The 16,334-nt window shown below is 44.9% G+C and overlaps 1 protein-coding gene and 1 long non-coding RNA gene across 2 annotated transcripts; one reads left to right on the forward strand and one right to left on the reverse strand.

Annotated features, from left to right (window-relative positions):
- The first annotated feature begins 5,835 nt into the window (after positions 1-5,835).
- On the forward strand, positions 5,836-10,652 carry LOC111833896 (uncharacterized). The gene is made up of 3 exons (XR_002835863.2): positions 5,836-6,115; positions 8,398-8,590; positions 9,164-10,652. It is a non-coding gene; the product is annotated as an uncharacterized lncRNA (long non-coding RNA).
- A 770-nt stretch (positions 10,653-11,422) lies between these two features.
- On the reverse strand, positions 11,423-15,485 carry gpr83 (G protein-coupled receptor 83). The gene is made up of 4 exons (XM_023792565.2): positions 14,974-15,485; positions 14,638-14,763; positions 13,997-14,130; positions 11,423-12,674 (listed from the first exon to the last, which is right to left on the reverse strand). Exons 1-4 carry the CDS (start codon positions 15,364-15,366, stop codon positions 12,041-12,043), a joined length of 1,287 nt encoding a protein of 428 aa, XP_023648333.1. The 5' UTR covers positions 15,367-15,485; the 3' UTR covers positions 11,423-12,040.
- Positions 15,486-16,334: the final 849 nt, after the last annotated feature.

Here is a 16,334-nt window from a genome sequence, read left to right on the forward strand (position 1 = left end):
AGACATCTGACCAGGATGCTCAGTGCACTAACTGGGCTCCGCTATGCAGAACATCTCGCCGACGTTATTGTATTCTCTAAATCTCAAACGCAGAAAATAATTGCAGCGGAGACATTTGGCGTGTAGTGCACTCCATCTGTTCAGTTAGGTAGAATGTTATATTTGTGTTTAAAAACAAATTTCACCATCCATGAGATTTTTAATAGGCCTAAAATTTGTACAATACGAGTCTCTGAGCTGCAGAAAACGTAGCTGGTCTACCGTTTGACCATACCTTTTAGAAACTAAAATTAAAAATATTAAGACACTTAACTGGAACAATGCGTAAAAATAGTAGCGAATGCGAAATATGTATTTTTTTGGGGTTTCAATCCTTCCCTGCTCGTCTTTATCCACTTTTCCCAGGCTCCTGGTGGCCGGTGGTTCGGCATTTTCCCGTATCGCCGATTTTCCCCTTCAAACCGGCCTCTAAAGCCGGATTTGCGGCTCTCCGGTCCGTTTACGGAGGTTTTTGATACCGCAGACTTGCATGCTGTGCTGCATGAATAGTATGGAGGGCTAAGAGTGCCTGCATTTGACTCACAGTTAAATGCTGCAACTTCTCGGTTAAAATGAGAACAATCAGCAAATGTCAGCAGCTAGAGGTGCTGTTGCAATTAACCTCAGTTTCGCCAAATGATCTACGGTTTATCCAAAATGACAATTTGGCGACAGTTAAAGGGTTTGATGGAGAGAAACAGAAACTTTAAAATAAAAGAATTTGCCCATCAATTGAAAAACACTAAGTATAGGCCTACTTCAGGAAAATGTATAGGGCTATCTATGGGTACATTTAACTCTGGGTACGTGAGTGTTAATTATTTCAGCGTTAAATGTTACCAATAACGTGCGTAAAACTAAACGCAACATTTCATCGACGTGTTTGAGGATGGTGTCCCTACCCAGGTAGCCTACAGTCTGGGGCTATTTAGGTAGATTTCGAGATGTTTTCCAGTCTCCAAATAGATAATTGCAATAACGTTATATCGGCAGGCTGTTAAATGTCTGCCTGTGGTCTATGCTGTACACGCAGTAAGGAGAAGCGGTAATAATGGGAACTGGACAGTGCGCCCATTTTTATTTTAAACATCTTGTGCGGCTAATACTTCACTTCTAACGCGATCCCATCCCAGTTCACGTCGAGTGAAAATGCAGAGTCGCCAAGTGTATTAAATAAATTTGTTAATTTCTCACACGGACAGTAATTTTAAAGTTGAAAGCCTTTTCTCCGGGAGGTATCTTTAAAAAGCAGCGCTTCCAGAAGCTCGACGTGCAATTTAAAATGAATTGAAATGACAGGGATTTAGCAGGTGGCTGGCTTTTTCTCGGTATTTTAGTCACGTGACAAGGACGTGACTCTTAGACCCCTCCGGGCTATTTAAAATCTTGACTGCAATCAGGACGGGTTGCAGTATCAACCGAATAGTTACTTCAGCATTAGTTCAAATACAAGAACTCGTGGCCATAGGTGGAAATTAGCGGGAGAACATTTCAAACTGGATTTAAGGAAGCACTTCTTTACACAGCGTGTAGTCAGAGTATGGAATAGTCTTCCTGATAACATAGTGCAAGCTGAATCATTGGGTTCCTTTAAATCAGAGCTAGATAAGATTTTAACAACTCTGAGCTATTAGTTAAGTTCTCCCCAAGCGAGCTTGATGGGCCGAATGGCCTCCTCTCGTTTGTATAGTTCTTATGTTCTTATGTTCTTAAGTCACCAAGGCGCAGATCCTGCAGATAGCCTAGCTGGTGGATGGAAGGTATGGCGGGTTTTCAGATATGTGAGCAGACCTAAGTCCACAGAGAGAAGTCAAAGGTGCTCTTTGGCTTTGAACGTTCGGAGAGATGGCTCTTTGGCTCTCCTAATTGCCGAGTTTTCTTGAAATCAGGAAAAACAGGTACCAGTACTCCCCTTGTTATTCAGTACCTGGTGCAAGTACTCCCCTTATTATTCAGTATCTGGTGCCAGTACTCCCCTTGTTATTCAGTACCTGGTGCTGGTACTCCCCTTGTTATTCAGTAATAGGTGCTGGTACTCCCCTTGTTATTCAGTACCAGGTGCTGTTACTCCCTTTGTTATTCAGTACCTGGTGCCAGTACTCCCCTTGTTATTCAGTACCTGGTGCTGGTACTCCCCTTATTATTCAGTATCTGGTGCTGTTACTCCATTTGTTATTCAGTACCTGGTGCCAGTACTCCCCTTGTTATTCAGTAATAGGTGCTGGTACTCCCCTTGGTATTCAGTACCAGGTGCTGTTACTCCCCTTGTTATTCAGTACCTGGTGCCGGTACTCCCCTTATTATTCAGTATCTGGTGCTGTTACTCCCTTTGTTATTCAGTACCTGGTGCCGGTACTCCCCTTGTTATTCAGTACCAGGTGCTGTTACTCCCTTTGTTATTCAGTACCTGGTGCCGGTACTCCCCTTGTTATTCAGTACCAGGTGCTGTTACTCCCTTTGTTATTCAGTACCTGGTGCCGGTACTCCCCTTGTTATTCAGTACCAGGTGCTGTTACTCCCTTTGTTATTCAGTACCTGGTGCCGGTACTCCCCTTGTTATTCAGTACCAGGTGCTGTTACTCCCTTTGTTATTCAGTACCTGGTGCCGGTACTCCCCTTGTTATTCAGTACCAGGTGCTGTTACTCCCTTTGTTATTCAGTACCTGGTGCCGGTACTCCCCTTGTTATTCAGTACCAGGTGCTGTTACTCCCTTTGTTATTCAGTACCTGGTGCCGGTACTCCCCTTGTTATTCAGTACCAGGTGCTGTTACTCCCTTTGTTATTCAGTACCTGGTGTCGGTACTCCCCTTGTTATTCAGTACCAGGTGCTGTTACTCCCTTTGTTATTCAGTACCTGGTGCCGGTACTCCCCTTGTTATTCAGTACCAGGTGCTGTTACTCCCTTTGTTATTCAGTACCTGGTGCTGTTACTCCCTTTGTTATTCAGTACCTGGTGCTGGTACTCCCCTTATTATTCAGTACCAGGTGCTGTTACTCCCTTCGTTATTCAGTACCTGGTATCAGTACTCCCCTCATTCAGTACCAGATATTGAATGGTGCCAGTATTCTGAAGATAAAAACAATGAAGTGCTGGCAGGGCTGGTGCATGGCACAGGCAATATATGCAAATACTAGGGGAGCCCATTCGGGGGGGGGGGCTCCCCACAAGGTAGAAAGGGAAGGGGGAAAATGAAAAATTTACTATATTTATTTATGAATAACACTATTACACTATTATTTCAAAATAATGAAAAGCTTATCGTATTAAATATCACGTGTCACGCACTATCTGTGTCTTTAAGTGGCGGAACAGTGCGTGATATGATTAACAGTATCTAATTAAAACAGGCATTATCACGTCAATAAGACCAAATCTTCCAGTGCCCAGAGAAGAAAAAGAAGAAGAGGGGGAAAAATGGAAAAAAGACAGAGGTAATAATCACTAATGAGAGTAATTACCAAGGATAAATGAGGATAATTCCTTATTTCCTCATTTAACAAATAGCTAGAATTAACGCCAGTTACTTCCTATGTAAATTCATTAGGGAAAGTTGGAAATTGTTTTCTGCTGTTTGGAAATAAGAACATAAGAACATAAGAACATAAGAACATAAGAACATAAGAACATAAGAACAATACAAACGAGAGGAATGAGGAATAACCTACAACAGTTTTCAGAAAGACACTATACTGCCAAAAGTACTGGGACACCTGCATTTACACTCACATGAACTTTAATGACATCCATCCCATTCTTAATACATAGGCTTTAATATGTTGGCCCACCCTTTGCAGCTATAACAGCTTCAGCTCTTCTGGGGAGGCTGTCCACAAGGTTTAGGAGCATGTTTATGGGAATTTTTCACCATTCTTCCAGGAGAGCATTTGTGAGGCCAGGCACTGATGTTGGATGAGAAGGCCTGGCTCACAGTCTCCACTCTAATTCATCCCAAAGGTGTTCTATCCGGTTGAGGTCAGGGTTCTGTGCAGGTCTGTCAAGTTCCTCCACACCAGACTCGCTCATCCATGTCCTCATGGACCTTGCTTTGTGCACTGGTGCGGAGTCATGTTGGAACAGGGAGGGGCCATCCCCAAACTGTTCCCACAAAGTTGGGAGCATGAAATTGTCTAAAATGGCTTTGAATGCTGCAGCATTAAGAGTTTTTTTCACTGGAACTAACAGGCCAAACCCAACCCCTGTTAAACGACCCCACACCATAATCCCCCCTCCACCAAACATGTGGCACAATGCAGTCAGGCAAGTACCATTCTCCTGGCACCCGCCAAACCCAGACTCATCCATCGGATTGCCAGACAGAGAAGCGTGATTCGTCACTCCAGAGAACACGTCTCCATTACTCTCGAGTCCAGTGGCGGGTTGCTTTACACCACTGCGTCCGACGCTTTGAATCGCACTTGGTGATATAAGGCTTGGATGCAGCTGCTCGGCCATGGAAACCCATTCCATGAAGTTCTCTACGCACTTTTCTTGAGCTAATCTGAAGGCCACATGAAGTTTGGAGGTCTGTAGCTACTGACTCTGCAGACAGTTGGTGACTTCTGCACACTGTGCGCCTCAGCATGCGCTGTCCCCGCTCTGTGATTACTGCACACCTGTGAGTGCCAGCCCGCTTCCTGCACTGCCCACCATCACTTGATTTGTATGTATCATATAGAATGGCATAGATTGTCTGGTATTGGGGAACACAACTTAATAAATTAAAAGGAAAGTTTTTTTTTTCTTTTGAGGGATGAATGAAGCCAAATTAAATATTGGACTAACACATGCCTCCTACACCCCTGATCATACACCATATGGATAAAAGCATTGGCACACACCTCTTAATGACTGAATTCAGGTATTTCATTCAGACCCATAGCCACAGGCGTATAAAATCAAGCACCCAGCCATGCAGTCAGATTTACAAACATTTGTGAAAGAATGGGTCGTTCTGAAGAGCTTAGTGAATTCGTAGGATGCCGTCTTTACGATGCCAAGCATCGGATTAAGTGGTGTAAAACACACTGTCACTGGACTCTGGAAATGTATTCAGTGGAGTGACAAATCACACTTCTCTGTCTGCCAGACTGATGAACAAGTCTGGGTTAGGCAGAGGCCAGCCTCAAACCCATGACCAGCAGGTACTCTTCTTAAGCCGCACACTCAGCTCACTGAGCTATGCAGCAGTCCGGGGGCAAGGGAAACACACTAGGGGCTTAAGGGGCAAGCAACAGGGAGGAGAACAGGAAGTCCAGCACCACCTGCTGGCCAAACGGGGAGGAGACAAGAAGGACAGGGACTGACTGTACAGACCCTGACACATAATACTCATCATAATAGCCTCTGGGTATCAGTAGCTGCACACCTTCTGGCCTGAGAGCCCGAATCTCCTTCCTTCTATAGGTGGTGTTTGTCTGTTCTCCCCAAGTCTATGGGATTCCTCCTGCGTTTGCTTGCGCGAAAGGGACAGCCCATCTTTAAAACTTTTTTGGATGAGGACATTTTATTAATTGGGGAACGGGACAAGGAAATTGTGGCGGAATCGCACTTTTAAATCATAAAGGGGCCTGCCTAGCGATGCCATGAAGACGACTCTCTCACCATAAATATAAACCGATTATAATCCGCGGTTAGAATGGCAATGACGTGCAAAGTGCGATCAGAGGACCATCAAACGTCCGTCTTTTTCATGCCGGATCGATAATTTAACACTAAGTACCGCTTTTGAGCATGGTACACAAGACGAAATAACGATTACTGAACGATCTGTTACATTTTAAATACAGGGAGCGAGAGCGTCTCTTCTGGTAAATGCCTAGGTCTTTTAATGATTTTAAAAAACGAAATAACTTGTAGCTTAAGTAATTTGCGCTCATTTTTCACCAAGATACTGATTTTAGTGTAATTTCGGAAACATGAATGCAATATTTTCATCCAGTCAGAAGACATTTGTTAAATAGCCACCCCGCTGCTGAAGGAATTAAATGGTTGTCATAACAACCACCTGCGTGCAGAGGAGCTACATGCAGTGAGTATGTCACATACAAGCAAAATGGCAGAATACACAAAGTAAGGTGTGTATATCCGACACGAGCACGAAGGGTGGGTAAAATACTAAGTGGAAAGATATGCTTCAATTGCGCTGTCTGTCTCTCCCTCTCTCTAAGCGTTTTCATGTGACTATCCAATCCAGAGCGTTTTATGACGTGTGTGCTTCATAAAATGCATTTGGGATGTCTATTTCATAACAATGTAAAGATAATCAGGTGAAAATATTGAAAATGTGAATTTTAAAAGTTGAATGACTGCATGCCATCCGCTTTACCTCCTTTTTTGTTGAAGAAACCGGTCGTCACGCCTTTAGGGGGAAACGTGAACATCGTGCGTTTATGGTTTAAAAACCAAATGAGCTTAAATGTACCGCTCTTAGTGCATTTCAAATCCCCAAGCTTTTTTTACTGAGAGTTCTGAATAATACTGAGCATGCTAAGTATGTACTGCGTTTTTAAGACAGTAAGACTGAAGCTTTGTGTAGCCTCGCAGGTGTGAAAACTGGATAGGCCTATTTATGCATGCTTCAGCAGTGAGTTACATTCTCGGTGAAAAACGCTACTGCTGAATAGAGCAGCGGCCGCCAGTCTGTTTGTCACAAATTGTGACATTGGCTGAGACCCCCCCTCTAGACTTTAAAGTTGCTCACAGCGATGTCGCTTTCTGATGTGGAGAAGCAAACTGCGAAAGTGCTTAGTGCTAATCACCTTAATTAAACTAATCTGAGTAATGTCTGCCTTGTGATTATGTGGAAGGAACTTGGCCATATCAAACAGAACCCAAGAGTTCAGTGGTCATAGACATCTGGCCTTTTGGCATGTACCCAGTTTCTTCCAACGATGCACAGTACCACTTGATTTGACCAATTACTTAGTGGCCCTGATTCATGACATGGTAAATTAGCTATAACAAATAGCATGCTTTGCAATCCATTAGGCCTATCTAGAGCATCCGTAACTAGCCAAGTGTTATGCATGCAGGTGTCACCTCCTGCCTGCCAAGTCCACCTGACCCCCTGTCTCCTGCTTAGTGTGACCCTAACAAGCCACACCTGTTACTCGCTTGTCTTACCTCTTGTTCCTAACCTTCATGTTAATCACTGCCAGCTGCCTCTTGTTAGCTCCCTCGTTAGTCTAGTATATATGTGCTTCCCAGTCCTGTGTTCTCCAGTCCAGACATTCGTGTTGCTCCCCCTGTCTGCCTGTGGCTGTCCCTAGTCTAAGCATCTTATTTTGATCCCTTGTGATCTTGTTAATTTCCAGTCCCCGTTTGTTCAAGTTCAATAAAACCTCTTTTGTTTTGCCAAACGCTTGCCCTCAAGTCATTTGCCCTGCATGTCATGACAGTCAGTGGAAGAACATTAACTTTAAGAACATTAATCAGACATCGGTAATAGAAAATTCATCACTGAAAATTTATGACTTCATGAAAAAGTAGAAAGTCTCTTTGTTATGGCTGGAATTGGTTATTTCCATACAAACCATCCATGAGTTTCATTATGGTAAAGTACATTTGCATGTACACAGAGTTTGGCATGGTATATAAGTGCTGTTGCAATAGTACAAAAAAGTATAGGATAATGACAGGATACAATAGACAATGTTATCATTCAGAAAATTGAGTGAGAAGCTGGAGTTGCACAGAAGAGTATAAATAAATAAAAACTTAGTCACCCAGAATTGATAAATTAGACTCCGAGTGAGTGTGCATGTCCCATGGAGGTCAGAACCTTGTTTGTCAGTTAGATTACTACAAGGAAGCAACCTTTCTGGTGATTCGAGGAACTGGTTCTGATGGACCACAGTCTTTTGTATGAGGGGAGTCTTTGGAATAGAGTGGCTGGGGTGGAAGGAATTATCCACGATCTTTAGGGCTCTTCTTATGGCCTGAGACTCAGACAGCATCTGCAGGGGGGTCAGCTCCAGCCGGCGGTCTTTTCAGCAGACTGGACAACTCTTTGCAGTCTGTGTTTGTCTGTGGCAGCTGTGGCAATATAGAGGGGTGCCGTAAAAGGGGGGGGGGGGGGTTAGAATTATTCAAAGGGCCTCTTAGTGATGGGGCCCAAAATATTTGGATTGATGTGGGTAGGGGGCCCAGTAAGATATGCTTTCATGGGGCCCAAGATCTCTAGCGGGCCTCTTTACAGTATAACAGACTGATGGGAGGTGCGGGTGTGTACTGGATAGCAGCTGCATGGATCCGCACTGTACGTTTTGGGGCAGGTTGAGTAGTCAAGCTGTCTTAGCATAACAAAGAAAGCAGTTTCTGTCTTGATTATGGGGTTGATGTTTTTCTCCCATTTCAGGTGCTTGGAAATGACTTTACCAAGGAACCTGACTGAGTCCACTGCGCTGACGGAGGAGCGACACTGCATGAGGGGGGTGGAGCACCGTGCTATCAACTTGTCAATTTCCTGTCTGTACGCTGACTCATCCCCAAAGTTGTCATCAGCAAATTTCAATCGTGCTTTTTGGTGCAGCAAAGAGAGGGAAGTGAGGGTAAGGACCCACAGTCATATGCTGTGATGTGACTGCAGTGCTCGTGGCCTGAGAGCCTGAGGTCTGGCTGCTTCCTGTGTGTGAGAGAATCAGTGATCAACTACAGATATTGATGGGCAGTTTGAGCTGGGAAAGTCTGTCCTGTGGTATTAAAGATTAAAGTCTATGAACAGGATTCTCGTGCAGGTTCTGGGGTAGTCTGAATGTTCCAGAATGAAGTGCAGAGTCTTGTTTACAGGATCATCTGCAGTCATACTGGCTTTGTAAGAAAACGGTAGTAGGTCTAGAGCAGGGTCTGTGACTGGCTTGAGGTAAAGCCAGGGCAAGATATTCAAAGGGCTTCATGAAGGTAAGGGAATGAGTCACTGGAATTTGTGATTTTCAGCTTCTTGAACCAGGTATTATGGTGGATACTTTGAAGCATGCAGGAACTTTGCATTCTTGTGGTGACGTCAAATATTTTTGTGAATACGGAAGAGAGCTGGTCTGCACAGTATTTTAGTGAGAAGAGAGTGACTGAATCAGGTTTTGTGTGGGTTCAGAATTTTGAATAGTTGTCTCTCTTGCTTATAGTGGGAACATTGCAGGATGGACACTGTGAGTCTCAGACGCGTGACAGGTGGCTGGGGAAGATGGATTCTGGGCTGCAGACTTTGGTGTCGATTCTACAGTGGAACTTGTTAAGTTCACAAATCAGCTGTTGTTCAAAAAGAGGGGGGATTTGGGTTTATAGCTGTTCACCTTTTGCTATGTAAGTCATGGTTCATCATTATTTTAGCGTACCCAGCAATAGGTAAACAGCTGTATTCAGCAAGTATAGATGAAGTACTCTGCTTGGGTTGCCTTCAGTTTTTAAATTGACCAGTTCAAACACTGGTTGCCTTTGTGTAGTCTGGACACTGGTCCATCTAGTCATCTCTATTAGCCCTTAATGCAGTGACCTTTGTATCACCATTGGAGATTGGCTAAACATCTGAGGGGGTGTGGCCTTAGGAGGTCATCAGGGGTCACCAGAGAGGAGCTGATAATGGAACAGTATAGGTCCGCTTCCCATTTTGGTGGTAATAATGGTGGTAATAACGGAGTTTTATGACCTTAAATTAGCTGTAAACGGTCCTCTTTCCCATCATCTGAGCAGGCTTCCTGAAAAGTATCCTTACCAATAGTGGAGGCTTTATGCCAGCCTATTTCTGTAACCATCGATAAAAGATGAAAAATCCATTAAAAGATTTACACATTAACGTGATTAAACATCATCGGAGGTCTCAAACGTGAGAGTGATCAATGTCATACAGTTTGACATACGGGTGTAAGAGTAAGTGAGTCAGATCGTTAAGCCAATGTGGACGTCGATGTCTTAGGTGTGTCCCCCCCCCCACCATGTTCCCCTGCTGCTGTAGTTCCTGATACCTGGTCAGCTTCACGGAGGCTGGAGTGCAGCTGTGTTCAGGTGGAGACCTGAGAGCAGAAGTGAGGAGCCCCATGACTTTTGGCTGATCTATCATCTCTCTACTGCTCAGACAGAACTTTCTGAGGCTAAGTCTCTTTTTGAATTCGATTTATCACCTAGTAAAGCTACATTTTCCATTTATGTTCTTAAGACGTAGCTCTCCTATACAGGCAGTCTCCAGGATACAAACAAGATCCATTCCCTAAGTCTGTCTTTAAGTCGAATTTGTGAGTCAGAGGAATAATACAGGACATAATAATAGTAATACAGTGATAATAAAAGTAATTCCATGTGGGGTACTGTGCTCTACTTCAAGCCAGCGAAATGCTAAAGCCGCGCAATGTTTTCACGAGCATCACAAAGTGTGAAGGTTCGTTATTATGAATCATTGTATTTCATCTGAATTTTTAATATAATAGACTTTATTGTTTCTTAAGCATGAGTTGTCTATAAGTCTGACATTCTTAACCCGAGGACTGTCTGTACGGTTCAATGAGCTGTTATGTAACGTATACACACAAATAAGTAGCTTAAATTGTCATTTTTATATAATGATTTTTATCAAGGTTATATAAACCTTATGGAGGGAAGGTTTAGCTTATCAAGTTTTTTTGGGGGGGTCTTGAAATTGAGAAATAAAGAATTCTTAACACGAAAATGGACTGAACCAAAGTGTGTTTGAATCAGACATCTGTAGAGATGAAAAAGCTAAACTGCACTAATGAATACTAATGAGACAAAGGGGGTAAAGAGGTTCTTAATGTTCAACTGATTAAGAATTGGAGGTCTGTGAGCAGACAACAGGCCACCCAGGAACACAATGTAACTCTCACTGGGTGATCGCTCACTGGGAAGGGGTCTCTCATTGGGTGATCGCTCACTGGGAAGGGGTGTCTCACTGGGTGATCGCTCACTGGGAAGGGGTCTCTAACTGGGTGATCGCTCACTGGGATGGGGTCTCTCACTGGGTGATCGCTCACTGGGAAGGGGTGTCTCACTGGGTGATCGCTCACTGGGAAGGGGTGTCTCACTGGATGATCGCTCACTGGGAAGTGGTGTGTCACTGGGTGATCGCTCACTGGGAAGTGGTGTCTCACTGGGTGATCGCTCACTGGGAAGGGGTCTCTCACTGGGTGATCGCTCACTGGGAAGTGGTGTCTCACTGGGTGATCGCTCACTGGGAAGTGGTGTCTCACTGGGTGATCGCTCACTGGGAAGTGGTGTCTCACTGGGTGATCGCTCACTGGGAAGTGGTGTCTCACTGGGTGATCGCTCACTGGGAAGTGGTGTCTCACTGGGTGATCGCTCACTCATTTACAGCTTGGCTCCAAATACCCTCAAAAGCAACCAGTAGTGTCCGAGTCACAACACAAGGCATCCGGTAAGTATGATGGTTTTTATTCGAGCATCATGGACATGTGAAGTCAAGCTGTACATGTCAACCTCAGGGGGTTATGATTCACAACCACAGTACCGTAAATCATTAATGCCTGAAATCACAGAGCTAAAAAATATATGAAATCAAAAGTTAGGGGTCAGTGATCACAACAAGGCTGGATATCTTCTGCTATTTTAGAGCAAATTTCTAAGATTTAAAGATATGTACACTGTTGTTTTATTTATAATACTTTAATGGTATTTACAGGATGGACTTAACACAAGTCAACCAATTAGGCACCTAGGGCTCCATCACTAACTTAGCAAGCCAATTTCAGATGCTCCTCATGCTCCTACAAGCACTTGTACCCTCTGCTGTGCTAACATAGAGCAGTAATGTGATGGCAGTACTAGAGAGGTGCTGGTGTTTGCTTAGGGCTCCACATGGGCTTCAACCACTGATCATGAGTGTCTGCGATGGAGGCGGGGCCTAACCGCTAGCTCACCGCTACGATTGGCTCCACAGAAAAAATATCTGTGATGGAGACGGAGCCTAACCATTAGCTCGCTGCTACGATAGGTTCCACAAAGGGAGTATTTGTGATGGAGGTGGGGCCTAACCATTAGCTCACTGCTACGATTGGCTCCACAGAGAGAATATCTGTTTTGCCAGAGTGATTGTGGGAGGTGAACCTGAACGCATGGGTGTCCTTGGGCCGGGAGTGGGAGGAGCCTCGGCTCTCGGGCCAGGCAGTGCGGTGGCAGTGAGTCCCAGACGGGGGCTGGTTCTCAGGGGCTGGCCCAGGCCGCTTCCCGCACATGCTCAGAAGGTACTTCAGCTCGGCACGGAAGTTCTCATTGAGCCAGCAGTAGATGAAAGGGTTGTAGCACGTGCTGCTCATGGCCAGCCAGTGGAAGGAGAAGTAAATGGCATTGCTGCTGCGGATAACCTGGCTGGACAGCAGCACCACGTAGCAGTTGAGCGGGAACCAGCAGACAGCGAAGACCACGACCACCACAGTCAGCATCTTGATGGTCTTCTTCTTCTTCTTGCGGTGGGCGAAGTACTGCTGGGTGGTGACATCGCCGATGGCATTGCGCCGCCACAGCCGGCGGGCAACTGTGGTGTAGGCTGCCGTGATGATGAGGAGCGGAAGCACGTAGAGTAGGATGAAGGTCGCCAGGTCGATGTACTTCCAATAAAGGTGGGAAGGCTCCGGGAAATTTGGGACACACAGACTTCTCAGGATGTTCTTACTGGCAGAGAGGGAAACACACCAGTGTCACTCCACGTCCTGATTGGCCATCTTGTAGCCAATCACAGCAGATGCCCACAGCCCCAAATGGAGCTCACAAGAGTCAGTGCATTTGGCCAGATGCCAATGGGACTGCAGGTGTATCTGGTTAAATGGTGCCCCCCCCAAACACATTACATCACTCAGTGAGTCAGCTGCCAGGCCCCACTCATGCTGGATGAGGACCTCAGCTGTGTGGAGCTGCTATTTTGGGCTGGCAGGGGTGTGTGTGTGTGTGTGGGGGGGGGGGTACTTAGGTAACTGGCCGGTTCAAATCGAAGGAACACTTCAGTACAATTAAGAGGAGTTTTCTGCATTACCTCTGACGATGAAATTGCTGAGACCCGCACACTCAGATTAGAGTCTAATCTACACACTCCGCCTGAAAATGCCGCTGACAGAGAACAGCTTTCTCCCGTTGTTTCATCTATCCAATAAAAAAAGCCAGACCAGGCGACAATTAAGACGATTCGGTGTTGATAGCATCCTGAGGGAGGCGCACATGAGCCGCATGCCGCTCCGACGGTCACTCACTCGCGGCTCTTACTGCCGCAGCCACACAAAGCTAGCTGGTGTGTATTCACACTTCATTCTATTGAATTACTTGTTTTCTCTTAGAAAAGCCATTATGTCAGAAACTATTGCCTCTGCCAGAATTAGATTAATGCATTGGCTGGTTTCCCTTCTTTTTTTTTTTTTTTTTTTTAACAATTTATGCCATCTGTTTTCCATACCCATCTGATGGGTCACAGAGGCCAGAAGCAAGGGAAGGAATAACCCAGGGCGGGGCAACAACTGGGGGGCAGGCATACATGCATGTGCAAAAACACACACACGCGCGCGCATAATTTGACAATTCCAATCCACCTTAGCAAGTTTTTGGACTGTGGGGGAAAAATAGTGCCTGGAGAAAACCCCACAACAACACGGAGAAAACATGCAAACTCGACACACGTAGAGCTGGGGCGGAGAGACCTGAACCCTGGTCCCAGAGATGTGGGGTGACTGTGCTGACTAATACACTGCTGGGCTGCCTCATTAATAGAACTTATATAGAAATTACAGCAGATCAAAAATGGGATTTTTATTATTATTATTATTGAACTGGTCTGTATTCATGACTGGAAAATCTGTTGGTGCCTGTGTGCTGAATCCGTGGGTCTCCTTTTAGATTTACTGGCGGGAAACTCTGCCCAGATGAGCCCACCGAACTCCCTGACTGAAGCTGGTATGGTCAGTAGCTCCACCGTTCAAAGCATCGGCGGCTGGCGCTTACATACGCACCTGTATACGAAAGTAAAAAGCTTCTGGTAGATGGCGTGAGGGAGCGAGAAGCAGCTGGCCATCAGCCAAATGACGGCGATCCAGATCACACCCCGAGCAGGAGACATCCGAGGCTTTAAAGGGTGCAGAATAATCTAGAGCGGAAAACAAAATTTACTTCACTATGCATTATGCTTCACTAGGCCCTCCTCGTCAGCCTATCGCGCTGATTTGTAGTTAGTCTCCCGATTCGCGTTTTTGAGTTAATAGTGTAGCCTGAAGTTAACGCCGTGAACTTTCTGCACAAAAGCCAGGTGAAAGCAGAAAGTCCGCGGCACGGAAATTTGAGTGTTACCCAAGATATCCGCAGTGCCATGATGTTCCCAGATGGGATTTTTAGTATCAGAGGAGCGGCAATATAACTAGTGGTCCACTAGGGAATGAGGAGATAAGCGGACAGGTTTGTGTGGGTCACAACTAGAAAAAAGAAAAATAAAGACAACCTAAAATCATTAGTTTATCTCGTGTGAATGCCCTCACAGAACTCCAATTCATTGCAGTAACCTATAATTTAATACAAGAAGATGAATACTGTGCAAATACTATTCAAATAAACTCGGTGTCAGCATTGCGCACGAACGCTCCTGATGAAAGCGCCTTACCTGCCGCCTGTCCAACGCTATGGCCGTAAGGGTTAGGGTGGAGACGTGCAGGGAGCAGTACTGCACGAATCTACTGATGTGACACATGTCCTTCCCGAAGACCCACGTGCTGTTAACAAAACGGACCTGCAAAGCCGAAGTGTCAGTGCGCATACAGTCAGCAAACAGCGCTCGCAATGTGGCGGTGCGTAAAGGCATAAAAATGAGCCCTAAAATAAAGATGCATCATCACCGTACAATCGACCACATACTGTTGATATTGAACTTGCATATGGAAAAGTTCATGCATATTAACGGGACACACCTGTCCTGTAACAACAGCAATAGGCTACTTACGAGAGTGAACGGGGTGTTGAGCAAGGTGATGAGGATGTCAGCTATAGCCAGGTTAACGATGAACAAACTAGTGGCGGAGTGCATCCTTTTGTTTTTTATCACGACATGGCAAACGAGGATATTTCCGAAGAGGGAGATTACGATTATGAAAGAATACGCGATGATTAGAAGAGCTTTCACAGTGGGATCCTGAGACTCTGCGCCGTATTTCTTTTTGCCTATAAGAAACTGCCAGTCAGCCAAAGTACTCTCATCCACCGTAAGCAAACCGGAGCGGTTCGCGGGCGCCTCGAAGATCCCCCCCAAAAAAGAGGCGTTGTACATTCGGGCTTTGGATGTGTGAACGCTAGTCGCCATGCACGTAAAAGACAACCACATACATGTGCTCCTCATGTCTGCGATTGGCAAAAAATGCCCTCCTCGATTCGCATTAAAGTCGGGTGTCTGTCCATGGGAGCGGGGCAGGTGCAGATCGGTGCAGCGTCGCGGCGGCGGACTGGCTGCCCACAGCATCGCTCAGCTTTTAGTTCGCAAGCTTTTTTCTGAGCTCAGATACATACATAAATTATCCCGTATATATATCAGCTCTCATCTCCATTGGCTGATACCTGAACGCAGAAATGAAAATTGTCACTTCCTGTCAGTTTAATTATTAGAGCTGACAAATAAATAAAGATAATCAAGTTTATTATGTGCTCTTTAGTTTTTAATATATCAAGGTCTTACTGGAAAAATACTTAAAGAAACAATGTTGTTTATAGCAGAAAAATGTAGTCATTTAGAATGTTGTGTTGTGTTACCGCTGTAGAGTTGTATTTCTCGTCATATTGTGTTTATTTTTGTAATTTGTTATAAACCTGGAAAATCATGGGCGCGATAGAAAACCCATCAGTCGAAATACGCAGCGTAAAATTTGTTACGCTTTCCAAAAAGTGAAAATCATTTAAATGTTTAATTCCCTCCCCCCCCCCCAAAAAAAAAAAAACATTTAACCGTATGGGCAATCCGTGCACACATTTACTCCATATAAGCACTATAGAAAATGGACGTCTTTCTTATTTTCACTTCGGTGTTAGGCTACACAAATAAGACTTAGTAGTAAAGTGATAGCAAATTGTAAACTAGAGCAATGTTAATAATCGTTCGTTAATAATCAGCTCTTGCTCAAATTGAGAATAGCATGGTTATCAAGCGCTAATTCTTTCAACCTCCGAAGTCAATCCCCAGTTTTTACAAAACCTTTGTTTCGATATGGCCAGTAGGAGTGTCCGGGGACAAGACAGGTGAATATTAATACGATAAAAGGACACATTAAGAAATGGGGCACCATGAACACCGTTACATGTAAGATCAGAAAGTGG

This window comes from Paramormyrops kingsleyae, chromosome 17, assembly GCF_048594095.1.
Source record: "Paramormyrops kingsleyae isolate MSU_618 chromosome 17, PKINGS_0.4, whole genome shotgun sequence".
Classification (NCBI taxonomy): Eukaryota; Metazoa; Chordata; class Actinopteri; order Osteoglossiformes; family Mormyridae; genus Paramormyrops; species Paramormyrops kingsleyae.

Coding starts and splice junctions, on each gene's coding strand:
- gpr83 (XM_023792565.2), bottom strand. CDS start 15,366: ATGAGGAGCACATGTATGTGGTTGTCTTTTACGTGCATGGCGACTAGC. Junction 14,764..14,973: donor TCAACACCCCGTTCACTCTC/GTAAGTAGCCTA, acceptor TCGGCTTTGCAG/GTCCGTTTTGTTAACAGCAC. Junction 14,131..14,637: donor TAGCGTTGGACAGGCGGCAG/GTAAGGCGCTTT, acceptor TTTCCGCTCTAG/ATTATTCTGCACCCTTTAAA.